This window comes from Numenius arquata, chromosome 12 (genome assembly GCF_964106895.1).
Source record: "Numenius arquata chromosome 12, bNumArq3.hap1.1, whole genome shotgun sequence".
Classification (NCBI taxonomy): domain Eukaryota; kingdom Metazoa; phylum Chordata; class Aves; order Charadriiformes; family Scolopacidae; genus Numenius; species Numenius arquata.
This window is the reverse complement of record NC_133587.1, coordinates 41,865,703-41,885,848: the sequence shown is the minus strand read 5'-3', so window position 1 is coordinate 41,885,848 and position 20,146 is coordinate 41,865,703. Positions and strand designations below refer to the sequence as shown.

Below are 20,146 nucleotides of genomic sequence, written 5' to 3'. Positions count from 1 at the left end.
AGGATTGTTAATTAGGTGGGCTGGTGAAGGTACAGAGATGAGCTGGTGGGCTCTTAGGAGGCTTCAGGGTACAGGTTGGTGGGGGTGGGTGCGTATTCAGGAGCAGATAAGGTGGCTGATGTTTCTGAGAGATTAACGTAGGTGGAGAGCTTCAGAGCCTCCCAGAGTTGTGTCAGTGTGGTTTGGACAAGGGTTAGGAGGACTCTCCATTGAGGCGGTGCGGTTAATGGGGGAGCTGAATGTTGGGATTTGAATTTTGTGTAATATGTGTTATTTATGGTAATTCATAGCAGTATGTGTAGACAAGTTTGTGATGGTAAGGGTTTTCTACATGCTTCCTTTTAGGGATAAGAAAAAAGCCCGTAGGGTTTATAGGAACCTGTAGGCCCTTGCTAGCCACAAATCCTGTTTTAAAAGTTGAGTTAGCATCATGCTTTCAAATTGTTTTTGTTCACTGCTAAATGTGGAGAGTGGCTCTGGTTGCGCTGTAGGTCTGTGATCTCAGTAGCTTGGTCAGCACTGCTGAAGCGTTGAGGGAGAGCAGTTGGGAAGAAGTAGATGGATACAGTTACTGAAATCTTAGAAGGTGAGAAATTTAACAGCATTTCAGATTTGCTTTTTTATATATGCGAGAAGAGGATAAAATCCACCTTGTGATCCTGCAGAGAACTAGCAACTCTCCCTCGTAAACCACGGCTCAATTCCTTTTCTCTTCTTGTTGGTTGAGAGTGAAACCAGCACTTGAGCTGCAGCTCTGTTGAATGTTTTGTGTTTGATTGAGTAAACCTGAATCTTTTTTGTAAATTGGCATCCTGCCTTTATCTGCCTGGGACTCCCTCTGAAGCTGACCCACCTGAGGAAAGATGCATTAGGTGCAGTAGTTACGATCTTAACTATCACATGTCCAAAAAACTTCACAGACTGCTTCAGGAGCCTCCTGGACTATGGTAATGTCCGCTAAGGCTTTCTGCTCTTCTTTCAGTAGGAAGATCAGAACTTGAAAAAATAGGTGGATGTTGTTGGGTTTGAAAGTGTCCCATGTGCCACCTCTGGAAAGAAGGGAGATGTGACTTTGAACAGTGAGAGAAGACGAATGCTTGAGAGAGGTCCTGGTAAAAAGACCTTCCTTGTTAGTGTTATGCCATTCTTAGGAGGAAACTTTTGCTTTTGATGGTTAGATACAATAATTTCTTGAGTAACAGTATTTGTAAAATAATTTCCTCCATGAACTATGTCTTTTGAGTAGATTGTTTTCTAAGTACAGAAAATACAGTACTCCTAATAAGGTAGGAGTTTGTCTAGCATTTGGAGAAGTGTGACACTTGAGAATTGGGTCTAATCTTCTTATTTGAAGGAGCTTGCGTAACAGTGTAGTAAAGTGTAAGAGGTCTGATTAAGGCTGCCTTAATAATCTCTGGAGAGAATTGGCCGCTACTTAGGGAGCGAAGGATGGAGGAGCTGTGCTTCAGGTAACTTCTCAGATGCCTGCTGTGGGAATACCCTGAAGAGTCTTGTTTGTTATAAGACTGGTAAATATGTACTGTTTATGTGAGTCTTACACTAAACAGTTTTCTTCTGAAGTGTTGTTAGGTGCTTCAAAGAATGAAAAAACAAGCTTTCTTTACTTAAATCATAAATTATAACTTTTTTTTTTTTCTGAAACAAGGGCTTAAAGTATTTCTCAACCTCTTGCCTGCTTTGTGCCAGTGAAGTAGCTGGGCTGTCATGATATTAATTCTGAATATCGCAAGATTTGATATCTGCTTAATCAAAAGACACAAGTACATTGTCAAAGTTCGGGACCCGAGTTCAAAGGTCTGCCACGTAAAGTCCGTTGCAGATACTTTGGGCCGCTAATCATATGTAAATAGAAAGAGACTGGAGGAGGAAAGGGTAGGTCGATCTGAAAATATTAAGATCATAGATTCACTTAGTTATTGTGCACACCTTGACCGGTGCGGTAAGTTGTGATCGTATGTGTTTGCTTTACAGGTGACGTGGCAAAAATGGCTTGCAAGTAATTAAACTTTTGAGGGAGGTGACGTTAACAGTTACTTGCCATGGGCACAGAACGCCTTCCAACGTGCGAGTGACAAGAGGCTTCTGAAAAAGGGAAAAACAGAAGCCAAAGCCTTGTTGAGGTGCAGTGTCGGGGTAGGTGGGCTGGGGAATGTGGAAGAGGAGAGGAGAGGGCTCGATGAGTCTGAGTGATTGGCGGTTGGTGACAGGAGTTACATAGAAGACAGGTGAACTGGTTGCATGAATTTATTTTTAGGCTTTGCCTTCTTCCCCGAGGTCATGTTGGCTCTCACCTCCTAGCGTAGCCTGGGCTATGTTTCAACTAAAGCCCTGAATTAAAAAAAAACCTGTATATATATTTTTTTTAACTCTTTACGGGTACTGTTCTCAAATCTTACACCTTTTTGCTCTTTTGGGGAGTAGGGTGTTACCTGTGCAAACCTTCCTTTAGACTGTAAATGGGAGCTCTGTAAGAAGCAGAACCAGTGAACGCGTTTCCAGTTGTTTTACCCTGAGGTTGTTAAGATTTGAGTCACTGCATCAGGCTTTCTCTCTGTGGGGGATGTACCTTTCCCTTATACACATCTGCCTATTTTCACAAAACCGAAAGGCACGTAAAATATCTATCCCACTTGCACTTACAGCAAAACTAAAAATTCACAGGCGGGTAGATTTAAAAAAAAAAAAATAAACTCAGGCCGTTTGGATGAATACGGCAGCGATGGTCTGGTAGTACGTTCCAGCAGGTGTATTCTGCAAGGAAGGAGCGTTGACTCATTTCGCCAGTGAAGTCTGGCATTTCATCTGGAAGTCTGCCTGATGGTGACTGATTCCAGATCTTTCACAGGAGAATAGAGAATCCCTCTAGTGGGCAGCTGTTATTTAGGGAAAGCCTTACGCCCTGAAGCGCGACGGTTTGTATGTCTTGGAAAGTTCTGTACCTTTATGTGTGTGTTTACTATAGGTGATGTTATCCCTAGTGATAAATATATATATATATATTACTCTTTTTCCAATCTTAAATTCTTTCTGTTAGTGGCATAGTGAGTTGAATAATTTCATAGGCTGGGTACATTTTAGAAAATGTCTTTGGTTTCTAAATTGGGTGTCTTTCCATTTTCCTGGTCATCTTGTGGCTGTTTCTGAAAGGTAAACGAGAGTGTTCAATGCCTCCGCGGTGTTTGTCAAGTGGGATATTTTGGAGTTACACTTCGTCAGTATTACCAACCGTTGACCATAAAACTGTGCAGCTCTGAGCAACCGTACTTAAAAGTTGACTGTGTTAAAATTAATATTTCAGAGTTGTCCATTTTCTTTTTAGCTTTCATTTCACTTTTATGTTGAAGTTTAAGCAGCTTTCTGCATTGTTTCTTTCGTGGCTCCTAGCACAACACATTGAAGACTGGTGAGATGTTTCAAGTTGACGTGTAATAATCTTGATTATTGTTGAAATTCTTTTTGATGCATGCTGAAATGAAGCTAGTGAGCTTAGTTTGATTTTACAACTCGAATGACTACTGCAGAAGAACTGTGGGAGGGATGGTGAAAAAAATTAACATCTAATTCTTCTTTAATCTCCATTTTAAAAGTTCAAAGTAACGCTTTTCAAGTGATGTGTGATCTTCTGTAGTTTTAATTTCCTTTTCTAAGGAAACAAGTTCTGTGGAATTATGCTTTCTGACAATCGTTAGTTGCTTTAACACGCTGGCAAATTGCAACCACCTTTGACAAAAGGATAATTTCTACAAGTTTCCTACGTGGAAATGATTCCTGTGGAGCAGAGATGAGACTCTCCTAGTGCCGCTCGTAGAAGAACTCAACCCTTATTAGATGTTAGAGCAGCTCTACAAGCAAGAGAGTTTATGAATGCCTGAACTAGAAGAGACTTTGCTCTCTTACCTTCTTAGACAGGAAAAACACTTGATGATGAGACACGTGTTTCAAAGAAACTTTGAGCACCATAATGAGCTGTTTGATACGGGGCTGCTTAAAGCAGTTATTCCCTCTATCACAAATTTGAGTTCATAGTGTGATTTATTTTTTTCCTGCTAATGATTCATTTATGTGGTTTGCCTGAAGCAGAGTAAATGACATTTTTTTTCCTTTTTTTTTTTTTTCTTGTGTGTAATAATCACTTAAAGTCTGCTGATTTAGAGCTGCTCTTTTGCAGGAAGCTAGGATAACTTAAAAACAGTGATTGGGGCATCAGAAATATTTTGCATATCATTTCATAGTGTCTTTGAATGCATCTAGAAATTGATGTATTGGATAAGAAAATTAATTGTCTGTTTTCCTTTAGCCAAAATACTTTCTAGGATATGTTTACCTACTGCATGGGAGATCTTACATTGTGAATATGTATATACATATAGATCATCAGTGGGTTTTCTAAAATGTTCGTTATGATTATCTTTCAGAGATTACGTGAGCTGCTGCATTAGTCTTCTGCCATCTTGCCCTGAATACTCATGGTATGTCTGAAGGACAGATCTCTTGTGTGTTCTGAATGTACCAGGTAAATCCCAATAATAACTTTTCATGGGAGATTGTGACCTGTTAAAGAGTAGGAAGTCAAAAGAGGGCAACTTTTAGTCTATATTTAGTTCCAGCTGGTTCTGTAAAAAAGATCCTGAGAGGCTGTAGCCTAAAATTTATTTTTGTATTTGCATGTTATACTAGTAAATCAGATAACTGCAACACTAATGCAACTGTTCGTTGTTTGTTGTTGTTGTTATATTCAATACTTAAAGGAGGCCTAGAGGAGAGATGGGGAGGGACTCTTGATCAGGGAGGGGAGTGATAGGATTGAGGGGTAATGGTTTTAAACTGGAAGAGGGGACATTTAGATTAGATATCAGAAAGTAATTCTTTGCTGTGAGGGTGGTGAGAACCTGGCCAAGGTTGCCCAGAGAAGCTGTGGCTGCCCCTTCCCCGGAGGTGTTCAAGGCCAGGTTGGATGGGGCTTTGAGCAACCTGGTCTGGTGGGAGGTGTCCCTGCCCATGGCAGGGGGGTTGGAACTCGATGATAGTTAAGGTCCCTTCCAACTCTAACCATTGTATGATATTTGCAACATTAGTGAAGATGCAGCGTGTCAGTGGGATTTAGCCAGTTTCCATAAATGCCTTTGAGAGCTTTACTTGGCATTTCTGATGCTTGAAGTAAAGCAGAAGGAGGGCAGATACTAATTTTTTTCAGGTAAATAATTCCCCTGTCAAATCCCCTGCCTCGCCTTTTTGTTTGAGAGAGGAAAAAAATGGACATAGCCGTGACCTTTGAGAACAGTTTGATTGCCTTCCAGTGACACTGGTGTTACAAGAGGTTCTGTTCGGTAGCAGTGGTGAATCAGCTCTTACCTTGACTTATTTCTGGCTAGCATATTACAATGTACGTAACTAATATCACAGCCATTAACATGCCATTAACCTAATTTAATATTTCATTTTCAGGTTGTCCTCATGAATACTCCAGTGGAGAATGTCCATGATCTTCTTTGCCTGTGTGGTGCGGGTGAGGGATGGACTTCCCCTCTCAGCCTCCACAGATTTTCATTTCAACCGGGACTTTCTGGAATGCAGAAAGAGATTAAAGGCGTTATCCTCAATTCTGGCGCAGTATCCAAGTCGAGGCACGGCAAAAGGACGTGACCTTAGCATTCAGTAAGTCCCTGCTTTTGTTTGTTTGTTTTTTTTTTTTTTTTACTTTAATTTTTGAAATGGTTGTCCTGGGGATTGATTAAACTTCAAGGATTGGGTATATTCTCTGGTGCCTTACTCCAATCTGAAATCCTACCGTGCATTTCTGGATTGTAACATAGAATCATAGAATGGTTTGGGTTGGAATGGGCCTTAAAGATCATTGAGTTCCAACCCCCCTGCCATGGGCAGGGACACCCCCCACTAGACCAGATTGCTCAAAGCCCCATCCAGCCTGGCCTTGGCCTTGAACACCTCCAGGGATGGGGCATCCGCAACTTCTCTGGGCAATCTGTTCCAGTGTCTCACCATCCTCACAGTAAAGAATTTCTTCCTAATATCTAATCTAAATTTCCCCTCTTTCAGTTTGAAAGCATTACCACTCTTCCTATTGCTCCACGCTCTGGTAAAGAGTCCTTCCCCATCTCTGCTGTAGGCCCCCTCCAGGTACTGAAAGGCTGCTTTAAGGTCTCCCTTCTCTCTTCTGTATGGTAACCTTCAAGAAGTATTTTGAAACCTTATTTCCCAGCACCAGAGCCACAGAGCTTCTACTCAGCTTACTAAGCCTTCTTGTTAATTGCTGTTAGCAACTGGAGTGTCTTGGACTTCTACAAATACCTTCCAAATGGCATTCCAGTGCCTAGGAATTGCCTAGTTTAGTCTAAACCCCAAACCCAGTTCTTCAGTGACTGTCAAGCCTTGCTGATGCCTTCTCTCGGGCCCCTACGCTTCTGCCTCTGGCTTGCACGGAACTGCCCTGACTCCCTCCTACCCGCTGCCCTCTCTGTTTTCTGAGGAGCAGCGGGGTTCAAGTCCCTACAAGCTCTGGCTGACGGGTGTGTCTTTAGGAGGCCTGAAGCAATAATCAGTATGGAGAAATTATATATCCGTGCTTTTATTTATTGGAGAAGGATCTGCTGGTCTTTATTTTAAGAAATTAATGTTTCATTCAGAGATGAGAATTTTCATTTATTATTGATTTTAATGTAGTTCTAAAAAACGAGTTTTAGCTTTTGTTTGCATTTCTGGTTAGCAAATATAAGGAAACTTTAAAGTGACCCTGAGCTAAAAACCAAGTATCACTTTTTGGGGGAGTGATTGGAGAAAGAAGATACATGAATTTACACTGAATCAGTTGGAAAAGCAGAGATTAGCATTTTAATTCCTTTTCCCTCAAAGCGAACTCGTGCCCTTTAATGCTACCATGTTCTGCTGCTTTTAATCTTCTGTAGTCTCTGCAGAAGTAGCTGTGCATCTGGCTCTGAAATGAGAAGAGGGCAAACAGAGCCGTGGCAAAAAGGCTATAAATTATCGACAACTGGGAAAGGTAGTTTTACACAGACATGGTGTTGATCCTCAGCTCCGAGCTGGGGGCGAGAGGAATTTAGGGAACGTACCCAGCGTAACTAGGCTGTAACAGAGCTAATCAAAACCATAAATCCCGAGTAGATAGTACAATGAATAAATAAAAATGTGATAAAATAGGAATCACAAGCATTTCTGTATGAGGGGTGAAATACATAAATAGTAGAAAAGAGAAAATACAGAGAGGAATTGTTCATCTTCAAAACTTTGGTTTGATACTGAAATATTGCTAACAAATGGCTAACCCATAAGGGAAGATTTCCTCAGTCTTCTTTCAGAGATAATTACAAACCTGTAATTATGGTGGGGATTGTGGAAGTTTAGCTGTCTATGTTATGAGTGCTGACACCTGAACTGGGTGCCCCGAGTCCCGTCTTATTTCATGAATCCTGGTCGAGAGCGACTTTATTTCATCCTTTTTCATCCATTTCATCCTTTTCATCCATTCATGCCTACTTTTTGATGAGATGAATCCCCTGTCAAGTTTCCTAGAAGGTTTTTTGCGCCATCTGTAAATGGAAACTTCTCCATAAATATGGCTCCGGCATTAGAGGGACCCTTTTGGAGTAGTTTTTATCATGCTGTTTCTGATACAAATTAATCTTTATTTGTTATAGATGCTCTAAGAGTAACAGTGTTTGAATATCTTGGTTTGTGGAAGTTAACAAATATCTTAATATGTTATATTAATATATCAAATATGTTAATGTGAAGTTGTCATATTCAAGGGGAGCGAGGCATCTGCCATCTCTTTTCTTATAGACATGATTTAAAACCAGCCTGGAAGAATAATGCCCTTAATTTTTACCGATGTAGCAATTTAATAAAAGCTATGTTGTGATCCTTAGTATGCTGAGGCACACTCGGTGAGCTAAGGGTAAGTGTTAGAGCGACAGGGGCTGCAGGACTATCGCAACACTGCAAACAATACATTTTTTTGCAGCCTGCTCTTTCAGCACAGTCTGTGCACTTTGTTTTTCACAGAAAGCAGAGTTTACTTCTCATGTTCAGCCTCTTCTACCTTTTAATATTACTTCTTTTTTTTTTTTTTTTTTTTTTTTTTTTTTTTTCCCCCTATTTCAGTTTCCTTTCTTCCGGGGATATTGCCTGCATGGCAATCTGTTCCAGCACTTACTCAACCATCATGGCGTTTTGCTTCCTGGAAGAGCTTCAGTGGGAATTCGCTGCTTCCTACGATACAACAAGCATCGGTTTAGCTTCCAGACCGTATGCTTTTCTTGAATTTGGTTTGTAACTTTATTTTATAATAGTAAGAAATCTTTGCTACCTTGATGATGTTAAACATTGTCTCCTGGCCAAAGCCTGATCATAAAAATGCATGTGTGTGTGTGCCTTTGCGTGCAGGTGTAGGAGGAGGGGGAGATCTTGTAACTGCATTAAACAATCAGATTATTGGTTTTGCGGATCCTGAGAGCCCCTGTAATAGATGAACAAAATGCTGTGGTGATTAATAAACAGAAAAGAGAAAGAAGCCCACATCTCAAACATTTTCTATCTTGATTAAAAAAAATCTGACAAGAGGAGACAGATGGGTACAAGAAAGAAGGAAAACAGAATAGGTTATTATGGGCAGCTTTACTTCTGGCATGATTTAGATTCATGTAATACTTCATAATGATACCTGGTGGTATTTTTTTAACCTGATATAAATGCTTTTTTTGCCCAGTAGCAGCTGCTTTACTGAACCTCACACCTTTGAAAACCACAATTCCCTTGCAGTGAGAAACTCGCTGCTGGGAAAGGATAAGATACTGCAGTGAGTTAGCACATTTCTATCAGATTTTGGTAATAGTGTGAAGCTTATGCTTAAAAAATGAGAAATCCACGTATTAGCATATATAAAGCATATTATACGGCCATGTTGTATTTTGGGTGGATTCCCTGAGGGCGCTTTCCAGGTATGATGTAATTTTATGCTGAGATCCAAATTGCTCCCTTTTTATTTTAAACTTAAGTAGGAATTTGGGAATTTTTAGCCTCTTTTAATTGCATAAGGCTGTTTGCTTTTTAATTTTTTTTTCCTTTTTTAGTATCATATTGTGCTTTTTTACTGAGTCTACCTAATATTGCTTTGTGAGTGTTTAGGTTTTTTGGTTTTTTTCCCCGTGTTTGGGTCCAAGATGCACTTGATGCATAAGATCTTGGCCTTTTGCCTAATAGTTACAGATAATTATAGCAGGCTGTCTTAAGGTAAAATACAGGATTTTTCAGTAAGGATTGCTTATGGCACTGTGTATCCTTGCACAGCATAAAGTCCTCCTTTGTGGTCTCAAAACTCATACTTAAGCTATTACAGATGTATCATATCCAGTAGCAGCTGTGGCCAACCTCTGCAAGTCTTCTAGCATAACAGTATCTTAAAAATAAGGATTTTTCTTATAGGATATCTCAGCAACATAAACGTTTCTGCGTTTTATTTCCCTAAGCATTTGAAATAGCTTGAATTTTCCTATATCTTTGCACAATTAAATAGCAAGTAGCAGTATCCACGATGAGGTACTTCAGCTCTGGAGGTGAGAGAAACAACATTCTCTACTTACTCTCAGTGCAGCTCCTGTCAGACCAGCAGCCATGTTTGTGGAAAGGGATTTGCTTGCAAATGGGATTAAATTTAAAATGTGAGAGATGAAGCAAGGTGATCTGTACGTAGATCTGTGGCTTGGACATCGGTGCAGTTACTGTGGAATTGCCTCTGCCAGTCAGAGTCGCTTCATGACTCAAATATAGGTTAAATTAATTTCTCTCTGTGCTGGAGAAAACCTAATCCTTGACATTGTTAAAGCACAATGTGGAATTGCTTCTCATGGTAGTACATGGGTAACTTAAGATACGTGTCACATCTACCCTGGAACATGAAAGCTTGTTTTCAGTCCACAGGCAGGCAGGATGTTGAGATTTAAAGTACTCCGAAGGGAGTGGGTGTGATATAAAATACCCGGGAGAGGTAATTTTGTGGCCTAACCAGTGGTGGAATTTTATACCTGAAACTAATAAGAAAAGAAATGAAGGGAGAAATGAAAAACAGTCAAAAAAGCATGCCGTAATTTGATTAATATTTACCTAAAGCACTTAACTTGCAAAGCTAATTGAAACATGTTTTTATTTTGTTTCAGATAATGTTATTCAGAAACTGAAGCACCATTTTAACCGTGTGAGTCGCTCTCAAATGAAGGCCAACTGGGAGAAGATTGAGGAGGAGCTGAAGTTCCGGCCCCCAGTTCAGCTGAAACTGGAGGACACGGAGCTGATGAACGGGATGACGAACGGTGGCCCCGCTGGCGTTCATGTGGAGGTTGGTAAGTTACTACTACGCCCAGGTGACAGCAGACTTCCTGGACCTAACTCACAGAAAAACATGTGACAGCAGTCATTCCTTTTGAAATATATATATAATATGTATGAAACCCAAGGAAAAAACCTGCCTTTCTATCATAGTAAACAACATATGGTCTTTAGATTATAGCAGGTCTGCATCAGAGCCTTTAAGGACTCGCGGTGGTGTCCTTTTTTCCCCACCATAGATCAGCAGCTCTATATGGACAATTGATTGTAACTGGACTTGGCATTTTCCGTGTTCAGTTAACTCTCCTGCTTTTGAAGTAGTTGTTTGTTACATTTTGTATGACAAAAGAAGCTCCGCTAATTCATTGCTTGTTGCAAACTCTAACAGGAGAGACATAATTAGTCTCAATGAGTTTCTTCAGCCTTGAAGAAAGAAAAGATGAGAAGAATATGAGCTGAGGATAAAACTCTCATTCCCAGACTGTCCATCTTGGGTTATTCTTCCCTCTTTGCTTTCTCCTTTCTCCTTGTTCTTTAAAATGGAACGCATTTGACTGAAATTCTGAAAGAGGCTATGTTTATCCATATAAACAACCTATAGAGGCTTGACAAAAGATCTTTTTGTAAGTTATACTGTCATTTTGCCTGCTTCTAGAAACTAACCCCTATTTACTTATTGTAAAATTGGCATCTTCCTATTTGTGCTTCAGTTGCATAGTCAAAGGTCCTGCCTACTTCCTCTACGAGATGAAACGCTTTTAATCCTATTACCATGGCTGTTTAAATGCAGCTGCGGTGCCATGAGCTTGCATTTCCTCTTTTTTTTGTTGTCCCTGGCTTATGAAACACTAATAAAATTAAGTCCCAATTGCTCATTCTTATTGTCTCTGATGGATGAGCTGGAATCTAATGTGACGTAGGTATTTTAAGTTCAAATATAGAGGGGCAGTGGCCAGGAGGAAGAAAAAATAGAATTGAGAACATTTTGTTTGCCAGTCAGATTTGTGAGTGCTCTTCAGAACTGTGCTTGAAAGTTAAATATTTTCATAATGTGACAGGGATTAGAAATTTTTTTGCACTTGTGTGAACAGTTTCAGTGCCAGTAAACATTTGGAAGCTGGTTTGTGTCCCCAGATCAGAAATGCATTTTCAGTTTCCCCTTATTGTTAATTGCTTTCTTTCACTTTCCATCTGGCTTTGTATTTCTGGCTGTTCTCTCTGATCTAACCCAAATACTCTTACAGATTGTTCTGCCTTTATTTTAAGGATGGTGTTTATGATCATCTGTTTCCCTCAGCTGGAGTCAGCTTTCCTGGCTTATGTCTCTCTCCGCTCATCGTTACCTACCAGCTGAATCTAATTTTAGCCGCGTGGATAAGTGTTTGTTCCCATATTAATGTTACTGATACTGTGGCTGAGACTTCTTGAGCATGCGTTGAAGTGTTATCGTTGCAGGAGAGCAGAATTTAATTGTGCCTACATTCTAGAGCGAAGATAGATCAATCAGTGGATCGATCAAAGCATCAGTCTCCTTACGTGGTGGTAGCTGGTCCCTGTCTTCTTTTGAGCTGTGTGATCACATCCCCTGGCTCTTCATCTTAGTGTGAGAAGAGAAGGTGTCTGAAAAGTCAGAACAGTTTTGTCCTTGTTAGTATGTATAGGAACAAGAGCTTTTTTAATTTTTGTTCTGTCTCGTATTTGTTCCTTCCTTCGTTAACTAAACCCAATTCTTGCTAGAGAGACACTAGCATTGTATCCTCAATCAACATCTACACAACCTCAGCTCTTGTTGCAAAAGCCTCACCTTGTGCTTCGCTACGGGCACACCTGATAACGCTCCGGAGGACGGTGGGGTGTGTATAGAGAAGAATTGTGAAGTGAAAGTAGCTTTCAGTGAAAAGGGGGAATTTTCACATCAGACCTAGCTCTATGAAGTAGAAGAACAACTTGTGCTATTCGGCTAGTAAGCGTGCTGTTAAATTATGCAGCAATGTGCTCCCCTTGATGAATGTTCTTAATCTTTTGTAGGCACACAGGGAATCCTTCACAGAGTCCTTTTTAAGGTGTTTTTTGAAGATGTCTCGCATCTCTGCCTTTTGTGCACTCGGATTTTATTTTAAAATGTTTGAATCCCATTTTATTTTTCACCCCTTGCGCTGTTTTTATCCGGAGCTTTGAGTATGTGACTCATTGTCAAACCCTTGTTGTGCTTTGCCTTGAAGAGACAGAACGGAGCGTGGTACAGGCATTCATTTCAGTCTCCCGTTAAATACCCAGAGGCCTTGACTCAGAAAATCTTTTATAGGCAGAAGTTTCAATTTCTTCATTGCGTGAGGGTGTTTTCACAGAATTCTTCTGTACATGTTCAGACCTGGAGATGCGTTTTTCCTGGGTGCTAGATAATCCACAGCGCCCAGAATATCTTGTGGATGGTTCTTGTGCTCTGAAGTGCACCTCTTTCCTAGTTGAAGAGTCAAATCAGTTTGAATCCCAATTAGCGTTTAATTGTGTTTGTGCCAAGTTGTGCTGTCTTGAACTAAGAGTGCTTGTACTCTCTTGTTCCCTTATTTAATGTATTGAGAAGTTCTAGTATGAAACTCTGTTTATAGAAATTGGATTGAATTCACACAAGAAAGTGTAATAATTTTTTCCTAGCAGTGCCCATCTGACTTGTTCTGCGCGTTTTCAGTTTGGGAATTAAACCTTGGAATGATATAGCAGAAATAAAGCTCCACAGCAAACAATTTAAAGCTCCGTCTTCACAAACTATGAACCCTGAGCAACTGGATATTGTAATCTCCCCTACATCTGTGATAGTAATTCTTTTTATCCTACTGGACAAAAAAAAAAAATAATGTAACTTTTACATAATATTCTGTGCCTGCAGAAGCAATATATTGAGACTTGCATCGTTCTTCCCTGGGGACTGGAAATTCTTGCCATGTATAGTTTGCAAGATCCTGTGCAATGAATGACACTTGTGCTTGATAATTTTTCTTTGTTTGGGAGACACTGTGTGCCTCTGAAGGAAGCCTTAGAAACTGAGCAAGAAGAAACAGTAGACTCTATTAGGAAATTTCCATGAGGGAGATACATAGCTGAACATTATTTAATTTATCAAAAATAATAGGATGCTGAATATTCAAGGCAGTGAATGAATGAACATGCTGGTACAGCTTCTGCTCAGTGCTCTGTTTGGGCCTTAAATTTCCCTGCATAGCAAAAAAGCAAAATTGCCTTTGAATGATAGAGCTACTCGCACCATTTATTTACATGAACATGTGTATGACAATAATATACAGTAATGGGTAGATAATGTGACATGTATCAAATGGAATTAATATGGTTCCTTTTGCAGCCACTTTGGAGAGGAAATTAGGGATGTATGAATGCATGCCAGACAAATGAATTCCATAGACACTTATAAAAGATACTTTATATCCCTATATTAATTTGGCACCAAACTTTTTTTACATCCATCTATCAAAATCTCTCTTGAAAGAGAAGACACAAGTGTTTTCCTGTCTTAAAGCATGCAGTACTGCAGTATTTAAGCTGTTAGGGTGTTTCATCTCTCACTGAAACAAAGGCAGAGATAATGCGTGTCCAGAGATTTACTGTGTCCAGCTTTGAGGTCCCCAACATCAGAAGGACATGGAGCTGTTGGAGCGGGGCCAGGGGAGGCCACGGAGATGCTGGGAGGGCTGGAGACCCTCTGCTGTGAGGACAAGCTGAGAGAGTTGGGGGAGTTCAACCTGGAGAAGAGAAGGCTCCGGGGAGACCTTAGAGCCCCTTCCAGTCCCTGAAGGGGCTACAGGAGAGATGGGGTGGGACTCTTGATCAGGGAGTGGAGCAATAGGACGATAGGTAATGGTTTTACACTGAAAGAGGGGAGACTTAGATGAGATATTAGGAAGAAATTCTTTACTGTGAAGGTAGTGAGATACTGGAACAGGTTGCCCAGAGAAGTTGTGGCTGCTCCATCCCTGGAAGTGTTCAAGGCCAGGCTGGATGGGGCTTTGAGCAACCTGGTCTGGTGGGAGGTGTCCTTGCCCACGGCAGTGGTGTTGGAACTGGATGATCTTTAAGGTCCCTTCCAACTCTAACCATTCTATGATTCTACGTCTGCTGTGTCCCTTAGTTTATCTACAGTAGTCAGGAGCTGGCTACATCTGAGCAGGAGGCAGAAGATCCTGAGAGCTGGGGAGACTTCTTGAGGGCTCGTTCATTCTGTCCTGTATCTTATGGATGTTGGTGTGGGAGAGGATCTGGATTTGGTATCTGAGCCGCAAATTAACCTTCTTATTGGCAGTGTTCTACTTGTGGTGATCCAAGGGCAGGGATGAAATGTAGGTGAGTATCTAGGTGTGGTATCTGTTGTTGGGCTGGCTGGTATAGCTAGAGGAAAAAAATAGGTGAGCTTTTGGACAACCAAAACCCCGAAAGGCAGATCCCAAAGTTACATAAGCATTTATTGTAATTGCTTTGACCTTAATTAGGTGTGTATCAATTAGATCATGACGCAGAAATGGTATTTGGTGGTGTGGGTGTTAAGTAGTAGTAGTGGAGAAGGTGAGAAAGGAAGGAGGCAAGTAATTTGCTACCTGTGAGACATGGGCAGGTTGGGAGAAAGGGAATTGCAATGCACTGTAAAATGTGGCTCAAAGTCCAAAAACTACGGTGTTCAGTTTACTTCCTAGGCCTCAGTTTTGACCATGTTTTGTCAGTCTGAGAGACCCAGAGGTAAGAACAGCCGTTCTGTGACAGGCGTTTCCCCACTGTGACTGGGTGGTGTCATCTTGACAACTCCTACAACAACTGTTCTAACAGCAGATCCAAGTAAGTCCTTGGCTCCTTCAGGTGTATTTTGGCAACTGCTTGATTAGGACACCAAATGCTGTATGGAAACTATGCAGGTGGGACTAAACTGCCGTATACCTGACTGAACCCTCAAATGTCACTGGGAACAAATATGGAATTACCAGTTGAGGAAGAGATCGATTGCTGTCTTGCTTTTATGGGTGTCAGAAATCTAAGCTCTTTCCCAGACCTTTGGGTGCTTTAAACCTCTAGCTTTTCTACTGACCTGTGAAGAGCGTTAAGTGTGTTAATCTGCTGTAACACACAGTTGAAAAATACCCACGTACACCATAAAAGAAGACATGAACGCCAAATAACTCAAGAAAGATTCTGTTGCTTAATCTGTTTAAAAAAATACGGCGGAGCTCTTGCTGATTTCGAGATGTCTGAAGAACTGAACACTATAATGCAACCCCAAAAAAGTTTTTTTCTATTTATAATTGGTCTTCTCTGGAGCAAGCATGAAAGGTTTTGAAAACGTTTAAAACCCGCATAAGCTGATTTGAATCATTTTAAGTTAAAAGAGTCAAAGGAATAGTGCTAACTTTCACTAATGTCACTAATGTCATCCTTTTTTTTTTTTTTTTTCTTCTTTTATTTTTTTAAGTCCCTACTTACAGAATGCAGCCTGTGACTCCCCTGGGGATTCTGTCGCTTGTTCTGAACATCATGTGTGGAGCTTTGAATCTCATTCGAGGAGTTCACCTGGCAGAGCATTCATTTCAGGTAACCCTGATTGAATTGAAACCTGTAAATGAGTGGAAGGGAGAGAGCTATTTGGGTAACCAGATTAAGGGTGTTCTGCTTCTCAGTAAATCGTACATCATTCCACAAGAAGTGTTTTGTTTGTCCAGGGAATGTACAGTTGATTTCTCACCTGCTAGACCTCATGTGTTTTGTTATATATTGTAGCACATTGTGTTTTATTCTTTTCTAGGGAGATGAAAATTTGCAGAAATATTTCAGTCATGCCAGGCTGACTGGATTTTTTTTCCCATTCTTGTATTTTGTTCTAGATGCTTTTGTGTAATTTTTTTTAAACAAATGTGAAAATGTAAACAACTTTTAAAAAAGGAAAATAAAAAGAAGTGTCCCGATTGTATGGTGGCACAGTTTTATTTAGCTGTCACATCAGCCTCAGTTCTTGGTATTTTGTTCAATGATATTGATCTTGCTGTTTAACAGTGTTACAGTCAATCAGCGTAAACTAGGATGAGAGGTACTTGATAAAATAGAGTGTTCTAAAATATCAAGTAGTACTTGCTAAAAACGGTAGCTGATGTAGCTGTTTGTCACTTCTTTTAATCAAACAGGAGGACCATGAAGGAATTGGAAATGTCATAGCTTTTTTACTACCTTTTCTAGCCTGTGTTTTTCAGGTATGTTAACGGTAAATAAAATGCTTTGTGATTGTTTTTGTATTATAATGTACAAGACAAAATAATTTTCAACTAAGCAGAGGAACAGTGTGGTTTTCAGTTTCCTACCGAGGTGATTCCACTGAGTTATTCCAGTGAAGGGCCACAAATACAGTCAAAGGCACAATTTGACCCTTGGCAAATTGCAGTTACAAGCTTTTTCAGTGCTTTTATGTTTTAACATGCCAAATGGGGCTGAGGGGGATAAATAAGCTGCTCGCCCAAAAATGGTTTGTTTTTTCCCAAAGGGACAGACTCAGTGTCTTTCTGACAATGGCTTTTGATGGGCTTTTGTAGCTTAACTACCTTGAAAGACTAAGCTTTAATAATAATAATAGTTTAACAATAAATACAGATAGCAACATTATTGAAAATGTTCTAATTTGTGTTTAAAATTACTTCTAATTCTTGACAAATGTGGTTCCTGACTTCCTTAGATTATTTTTTTTTTCTAATGGATTATTTTCTCTGACCTCCTTATGTAGAAGAGTTTGAATGAGGAAAATATTATATGCCCCAGATGGGTTCTTCTTGAAGGTTCCTTAAATGCCTTAAAACAGTGGTCCACAGCTTGAGGGCAATATGTTGTTTGCAAAATCTTCAATTTTTAGGCTGTCATCGCAGGAAGCTGCTGTAGTTGGGTCAGTAGTTGATGAAAGGAATATGATAATGCTTACATTGTATTCATTGCTTCGTACTATTGCATTTTGCTAATGGTTTGGAGACCACTATATCTGAAGACTTCTATTTATCTGTGGTATTTAAACCTATATATTTATTGTATCGTAATAGATAAAATTTAGCATCTTTCAGGCTTCTTACACCTCTGCTCAGGACAGAGCTTTAAGATGGAGATATTTGGCTCTAAATACTTGGTGCAAGTCATTCTTCCCAAATCAAGGCTCCATCCTGCTTTTTTCTAGTTAGTACCTGAAGCCAGAGAAGCTAAATAAAGAAGAGCTCTCTCTTATCGTTTTGATCTATAGCAGTCATCTTCACAAAATGCCTGTGCATAAATTGAGCTCGAATGTGAAGAGCTTTCTACATGCTGATCTCTACTTGTGTCATCAGCACAGTTGGAAACTGTGACCTTAAGTGAGAAAGCATGATCTGTTACTGCCGGAGTTAAAAAAGTAACTCTTCTGCCAGCACTTTGTGAGTTTTTAGTTTTCTCCTGTAAGGGCTGTTGCTCTTCACACATGCTTAGCAAATGAGTTCCACCTGTTCTTGAATTTAAAAAGAAAAAGAGCCCTAAACCCCAGAAATGATCTTTATACCAAGTCAAGTCTAGAGAATAAAGTCCTTTACTTATCCCAAGAACAAATATGGCAGAAGCAGATTTAGATTTGAAGTTTTCCTGCTTTGAGCTTCATGGTGATCACCGTAATGGCAGGCACATCCAAGTGACATGGACGTGCCAGCAGTTCCCAGTTATCTCCTTTGTCTATATGTACATGATATAATGTTAACACTGTCTCTCTCTGGTCCTTTCGTAGTGTTACTTGTACCTCTTCTACAGCTCGGCAAGGAAGGTGAAGACGTTTGTACTCTTTTTCTCTGTTTGTTTATGCAACATTTACTTGTACGGATTGCGGAACCTCTGGCAAATAGCCTTCCACATAGGAGTGGCAGCTCTTTCTTCTTATCAGATACTGACAAGGCAACTGATGGAGAAACAGCCTGACTGCGGAGTATGAAAAAGACTTTGGGTTTGCTACTCTATTTTTACAACTGTGGTTTTTTTTTTTTTTTTTTTTTTAATTAAACTGGCCAAAAATAGCTTGGAGTATTTTTAAAGATTCCTGACAATGGTTATTGCAAGGAGGATATTTCAAAGCAGCTTGAAATAAAGTAGGATACTGTAATTGTCTCAAACACACAGTGAGGAATGTGGCTGTGTTTAACATGCCGTGTGGTAGTTGTGCATGGTAGATCTTGCCTGGTGTCATCAACCAGGAGGAGGTTCTCCTTACGTAAACAGGCTTTTACTCCTTGACTAATACCATCTAGACAACATTTCGCCATTTGTCTTACTGGCTTTGTAACAGTTCGGCAGGTCAATGTCTTGCCCAGCCAATGCTTCCGAAAATATTAAAATTGTAGAGTAAAGTGAAGATAAAGTGGTGGGTAACATTTTTGTCTCTAGAATTTGTTAAGCGTTAAGATTCTTGGTAAATGTAAATAAAGGAGTTTGCCATAATTAGATGAGTTCAATATTGGTGGGAAAAATTGTTAGGAGGAGCTTCAGGGTAATTTGTCCGGGTTTTGAAGGAAAGGAAAAGGCTGTGGCTTTCTTAAAAACCATAAAGGCTATAAATATCTCCTGGCTAAACAGCGCGTTGTAGTTAAGTATGTGCTCATTGGTTAATTGCAAATACGCTTGGGGCAGCATAAAATAAACCAAGTGAATATAAGTGATCTTTCAGCTCAAGTGGCCTTTATTTCCTTGGTTAAGGTCACTCTTAGTATAAGGGTAATTCCATGTTCGCTTGGTCTGTACGGATAATAAATCTTTCAAGCCTACTTATGACAGGCCACTGACTCCTTCACCTTTTTTAAAAAAATAAAAAAAAAGAGTAGCTGGTGAGTAGAAAGCCATTTCCAGTAATGGAAAGCAAGAGCAGGTTCTCTTTATTATATAAAACACCTTTAGTTAATGGTGTTGAGTTCTTAACACTAAGGTGAATTTATGAGTGTGCACTTTTGAATGTAGTACTTAAGAGCGGAAATTCTTAACCTCTGCTGCACTGGGTGTTCTTTTATGTAATGTACTGAGGTGCATATGGGCATTTTAGAACATACATGAATAATTTAGGCTGTCTGTTTTTAAAAAAAAAAAAAAAAAAGCATAGCATTTTGATGCAGCTGCCCTTGAAAGGCTGTAGGGATTCAAACTGAGAAGATGTAGAGAACTTCAGGTGTGTTACTCTGGAAATATGGTCCTAGATTTTCTTTTAATTTTTGTTCTTAGGAAACTGTTTTTTGGTCGCCCCATTTCTTCCACCTGACGTCTCTCACCAAAGATTTGTTTTCCTCTCACATGTCTCTACCTCTAGTGGTTGCAAAGTGATTAACATGATGCAGAGTTGTCTTCCTGAGTTTGCAGAAATGCTTAACAAAATTGATTTCTTGCGTCTCAGTGAATTTTCCTGGAATTTCTTGTTGCAAGCGCGAGTATCCGTGGGCTACTAGACCCGAAACCTGTGGTGGTGTGCCTTGGAAGCGTTTCTGTGACGCAGCCGACTGCAACCACGGCATCGATAGGCAGCCCATTACAACCTGAACAATTTGTAGCACAGCAAGAGCTTTTTCCAGTAGTGAAATGTAGGTATTTCTTTTCCATCCCGTATTAGCCCCTTTTCTGTAACAGCAACGTAATGAAATCCTTTAAACTGTGAGGAATAGTCTAGTAGGAGTAATGGAGGAATATTTTAGCTAGGCAGCTAAGAGAACAGCTAGAGCTGTGTGCCATAAGGGAATGCTCTTCT

General features: G+C 40.0%; 1 protein-coding gene across 1 annotated transcript; it reads left to right on the top strand.

Annotated features, from left to right (window-relative positions):
• Positions 1–5,466: 5,466 nt before the first annotated feature.
• On the top strand, positions 5,467–19,486 carry SEC22C (SEC22 homolog C, vesicle trafficking protein). Its single transcript, XM_074157281.1, has 6 exons — positions 5,467–5,676; positions 8,161–8,324; positions 10,212–10,394; positions 15,848–15,966; positions 16,554–16,619; positions 18,155–19,486. Exons 1-6 carry the CDS (start codon positions 5,495–5,497, stop codon positions 18,353–18,355), a joined length of 915 nt encoding a protein of 304 aa, XP_074013382.1. The 5' UTR covers positions 5,467–5,494; the 3' UTR covers positions 18,356–19,486.
• The last annotated feature ends 660 nt before the right edge of the window (positions 19,487–20,146 follow it).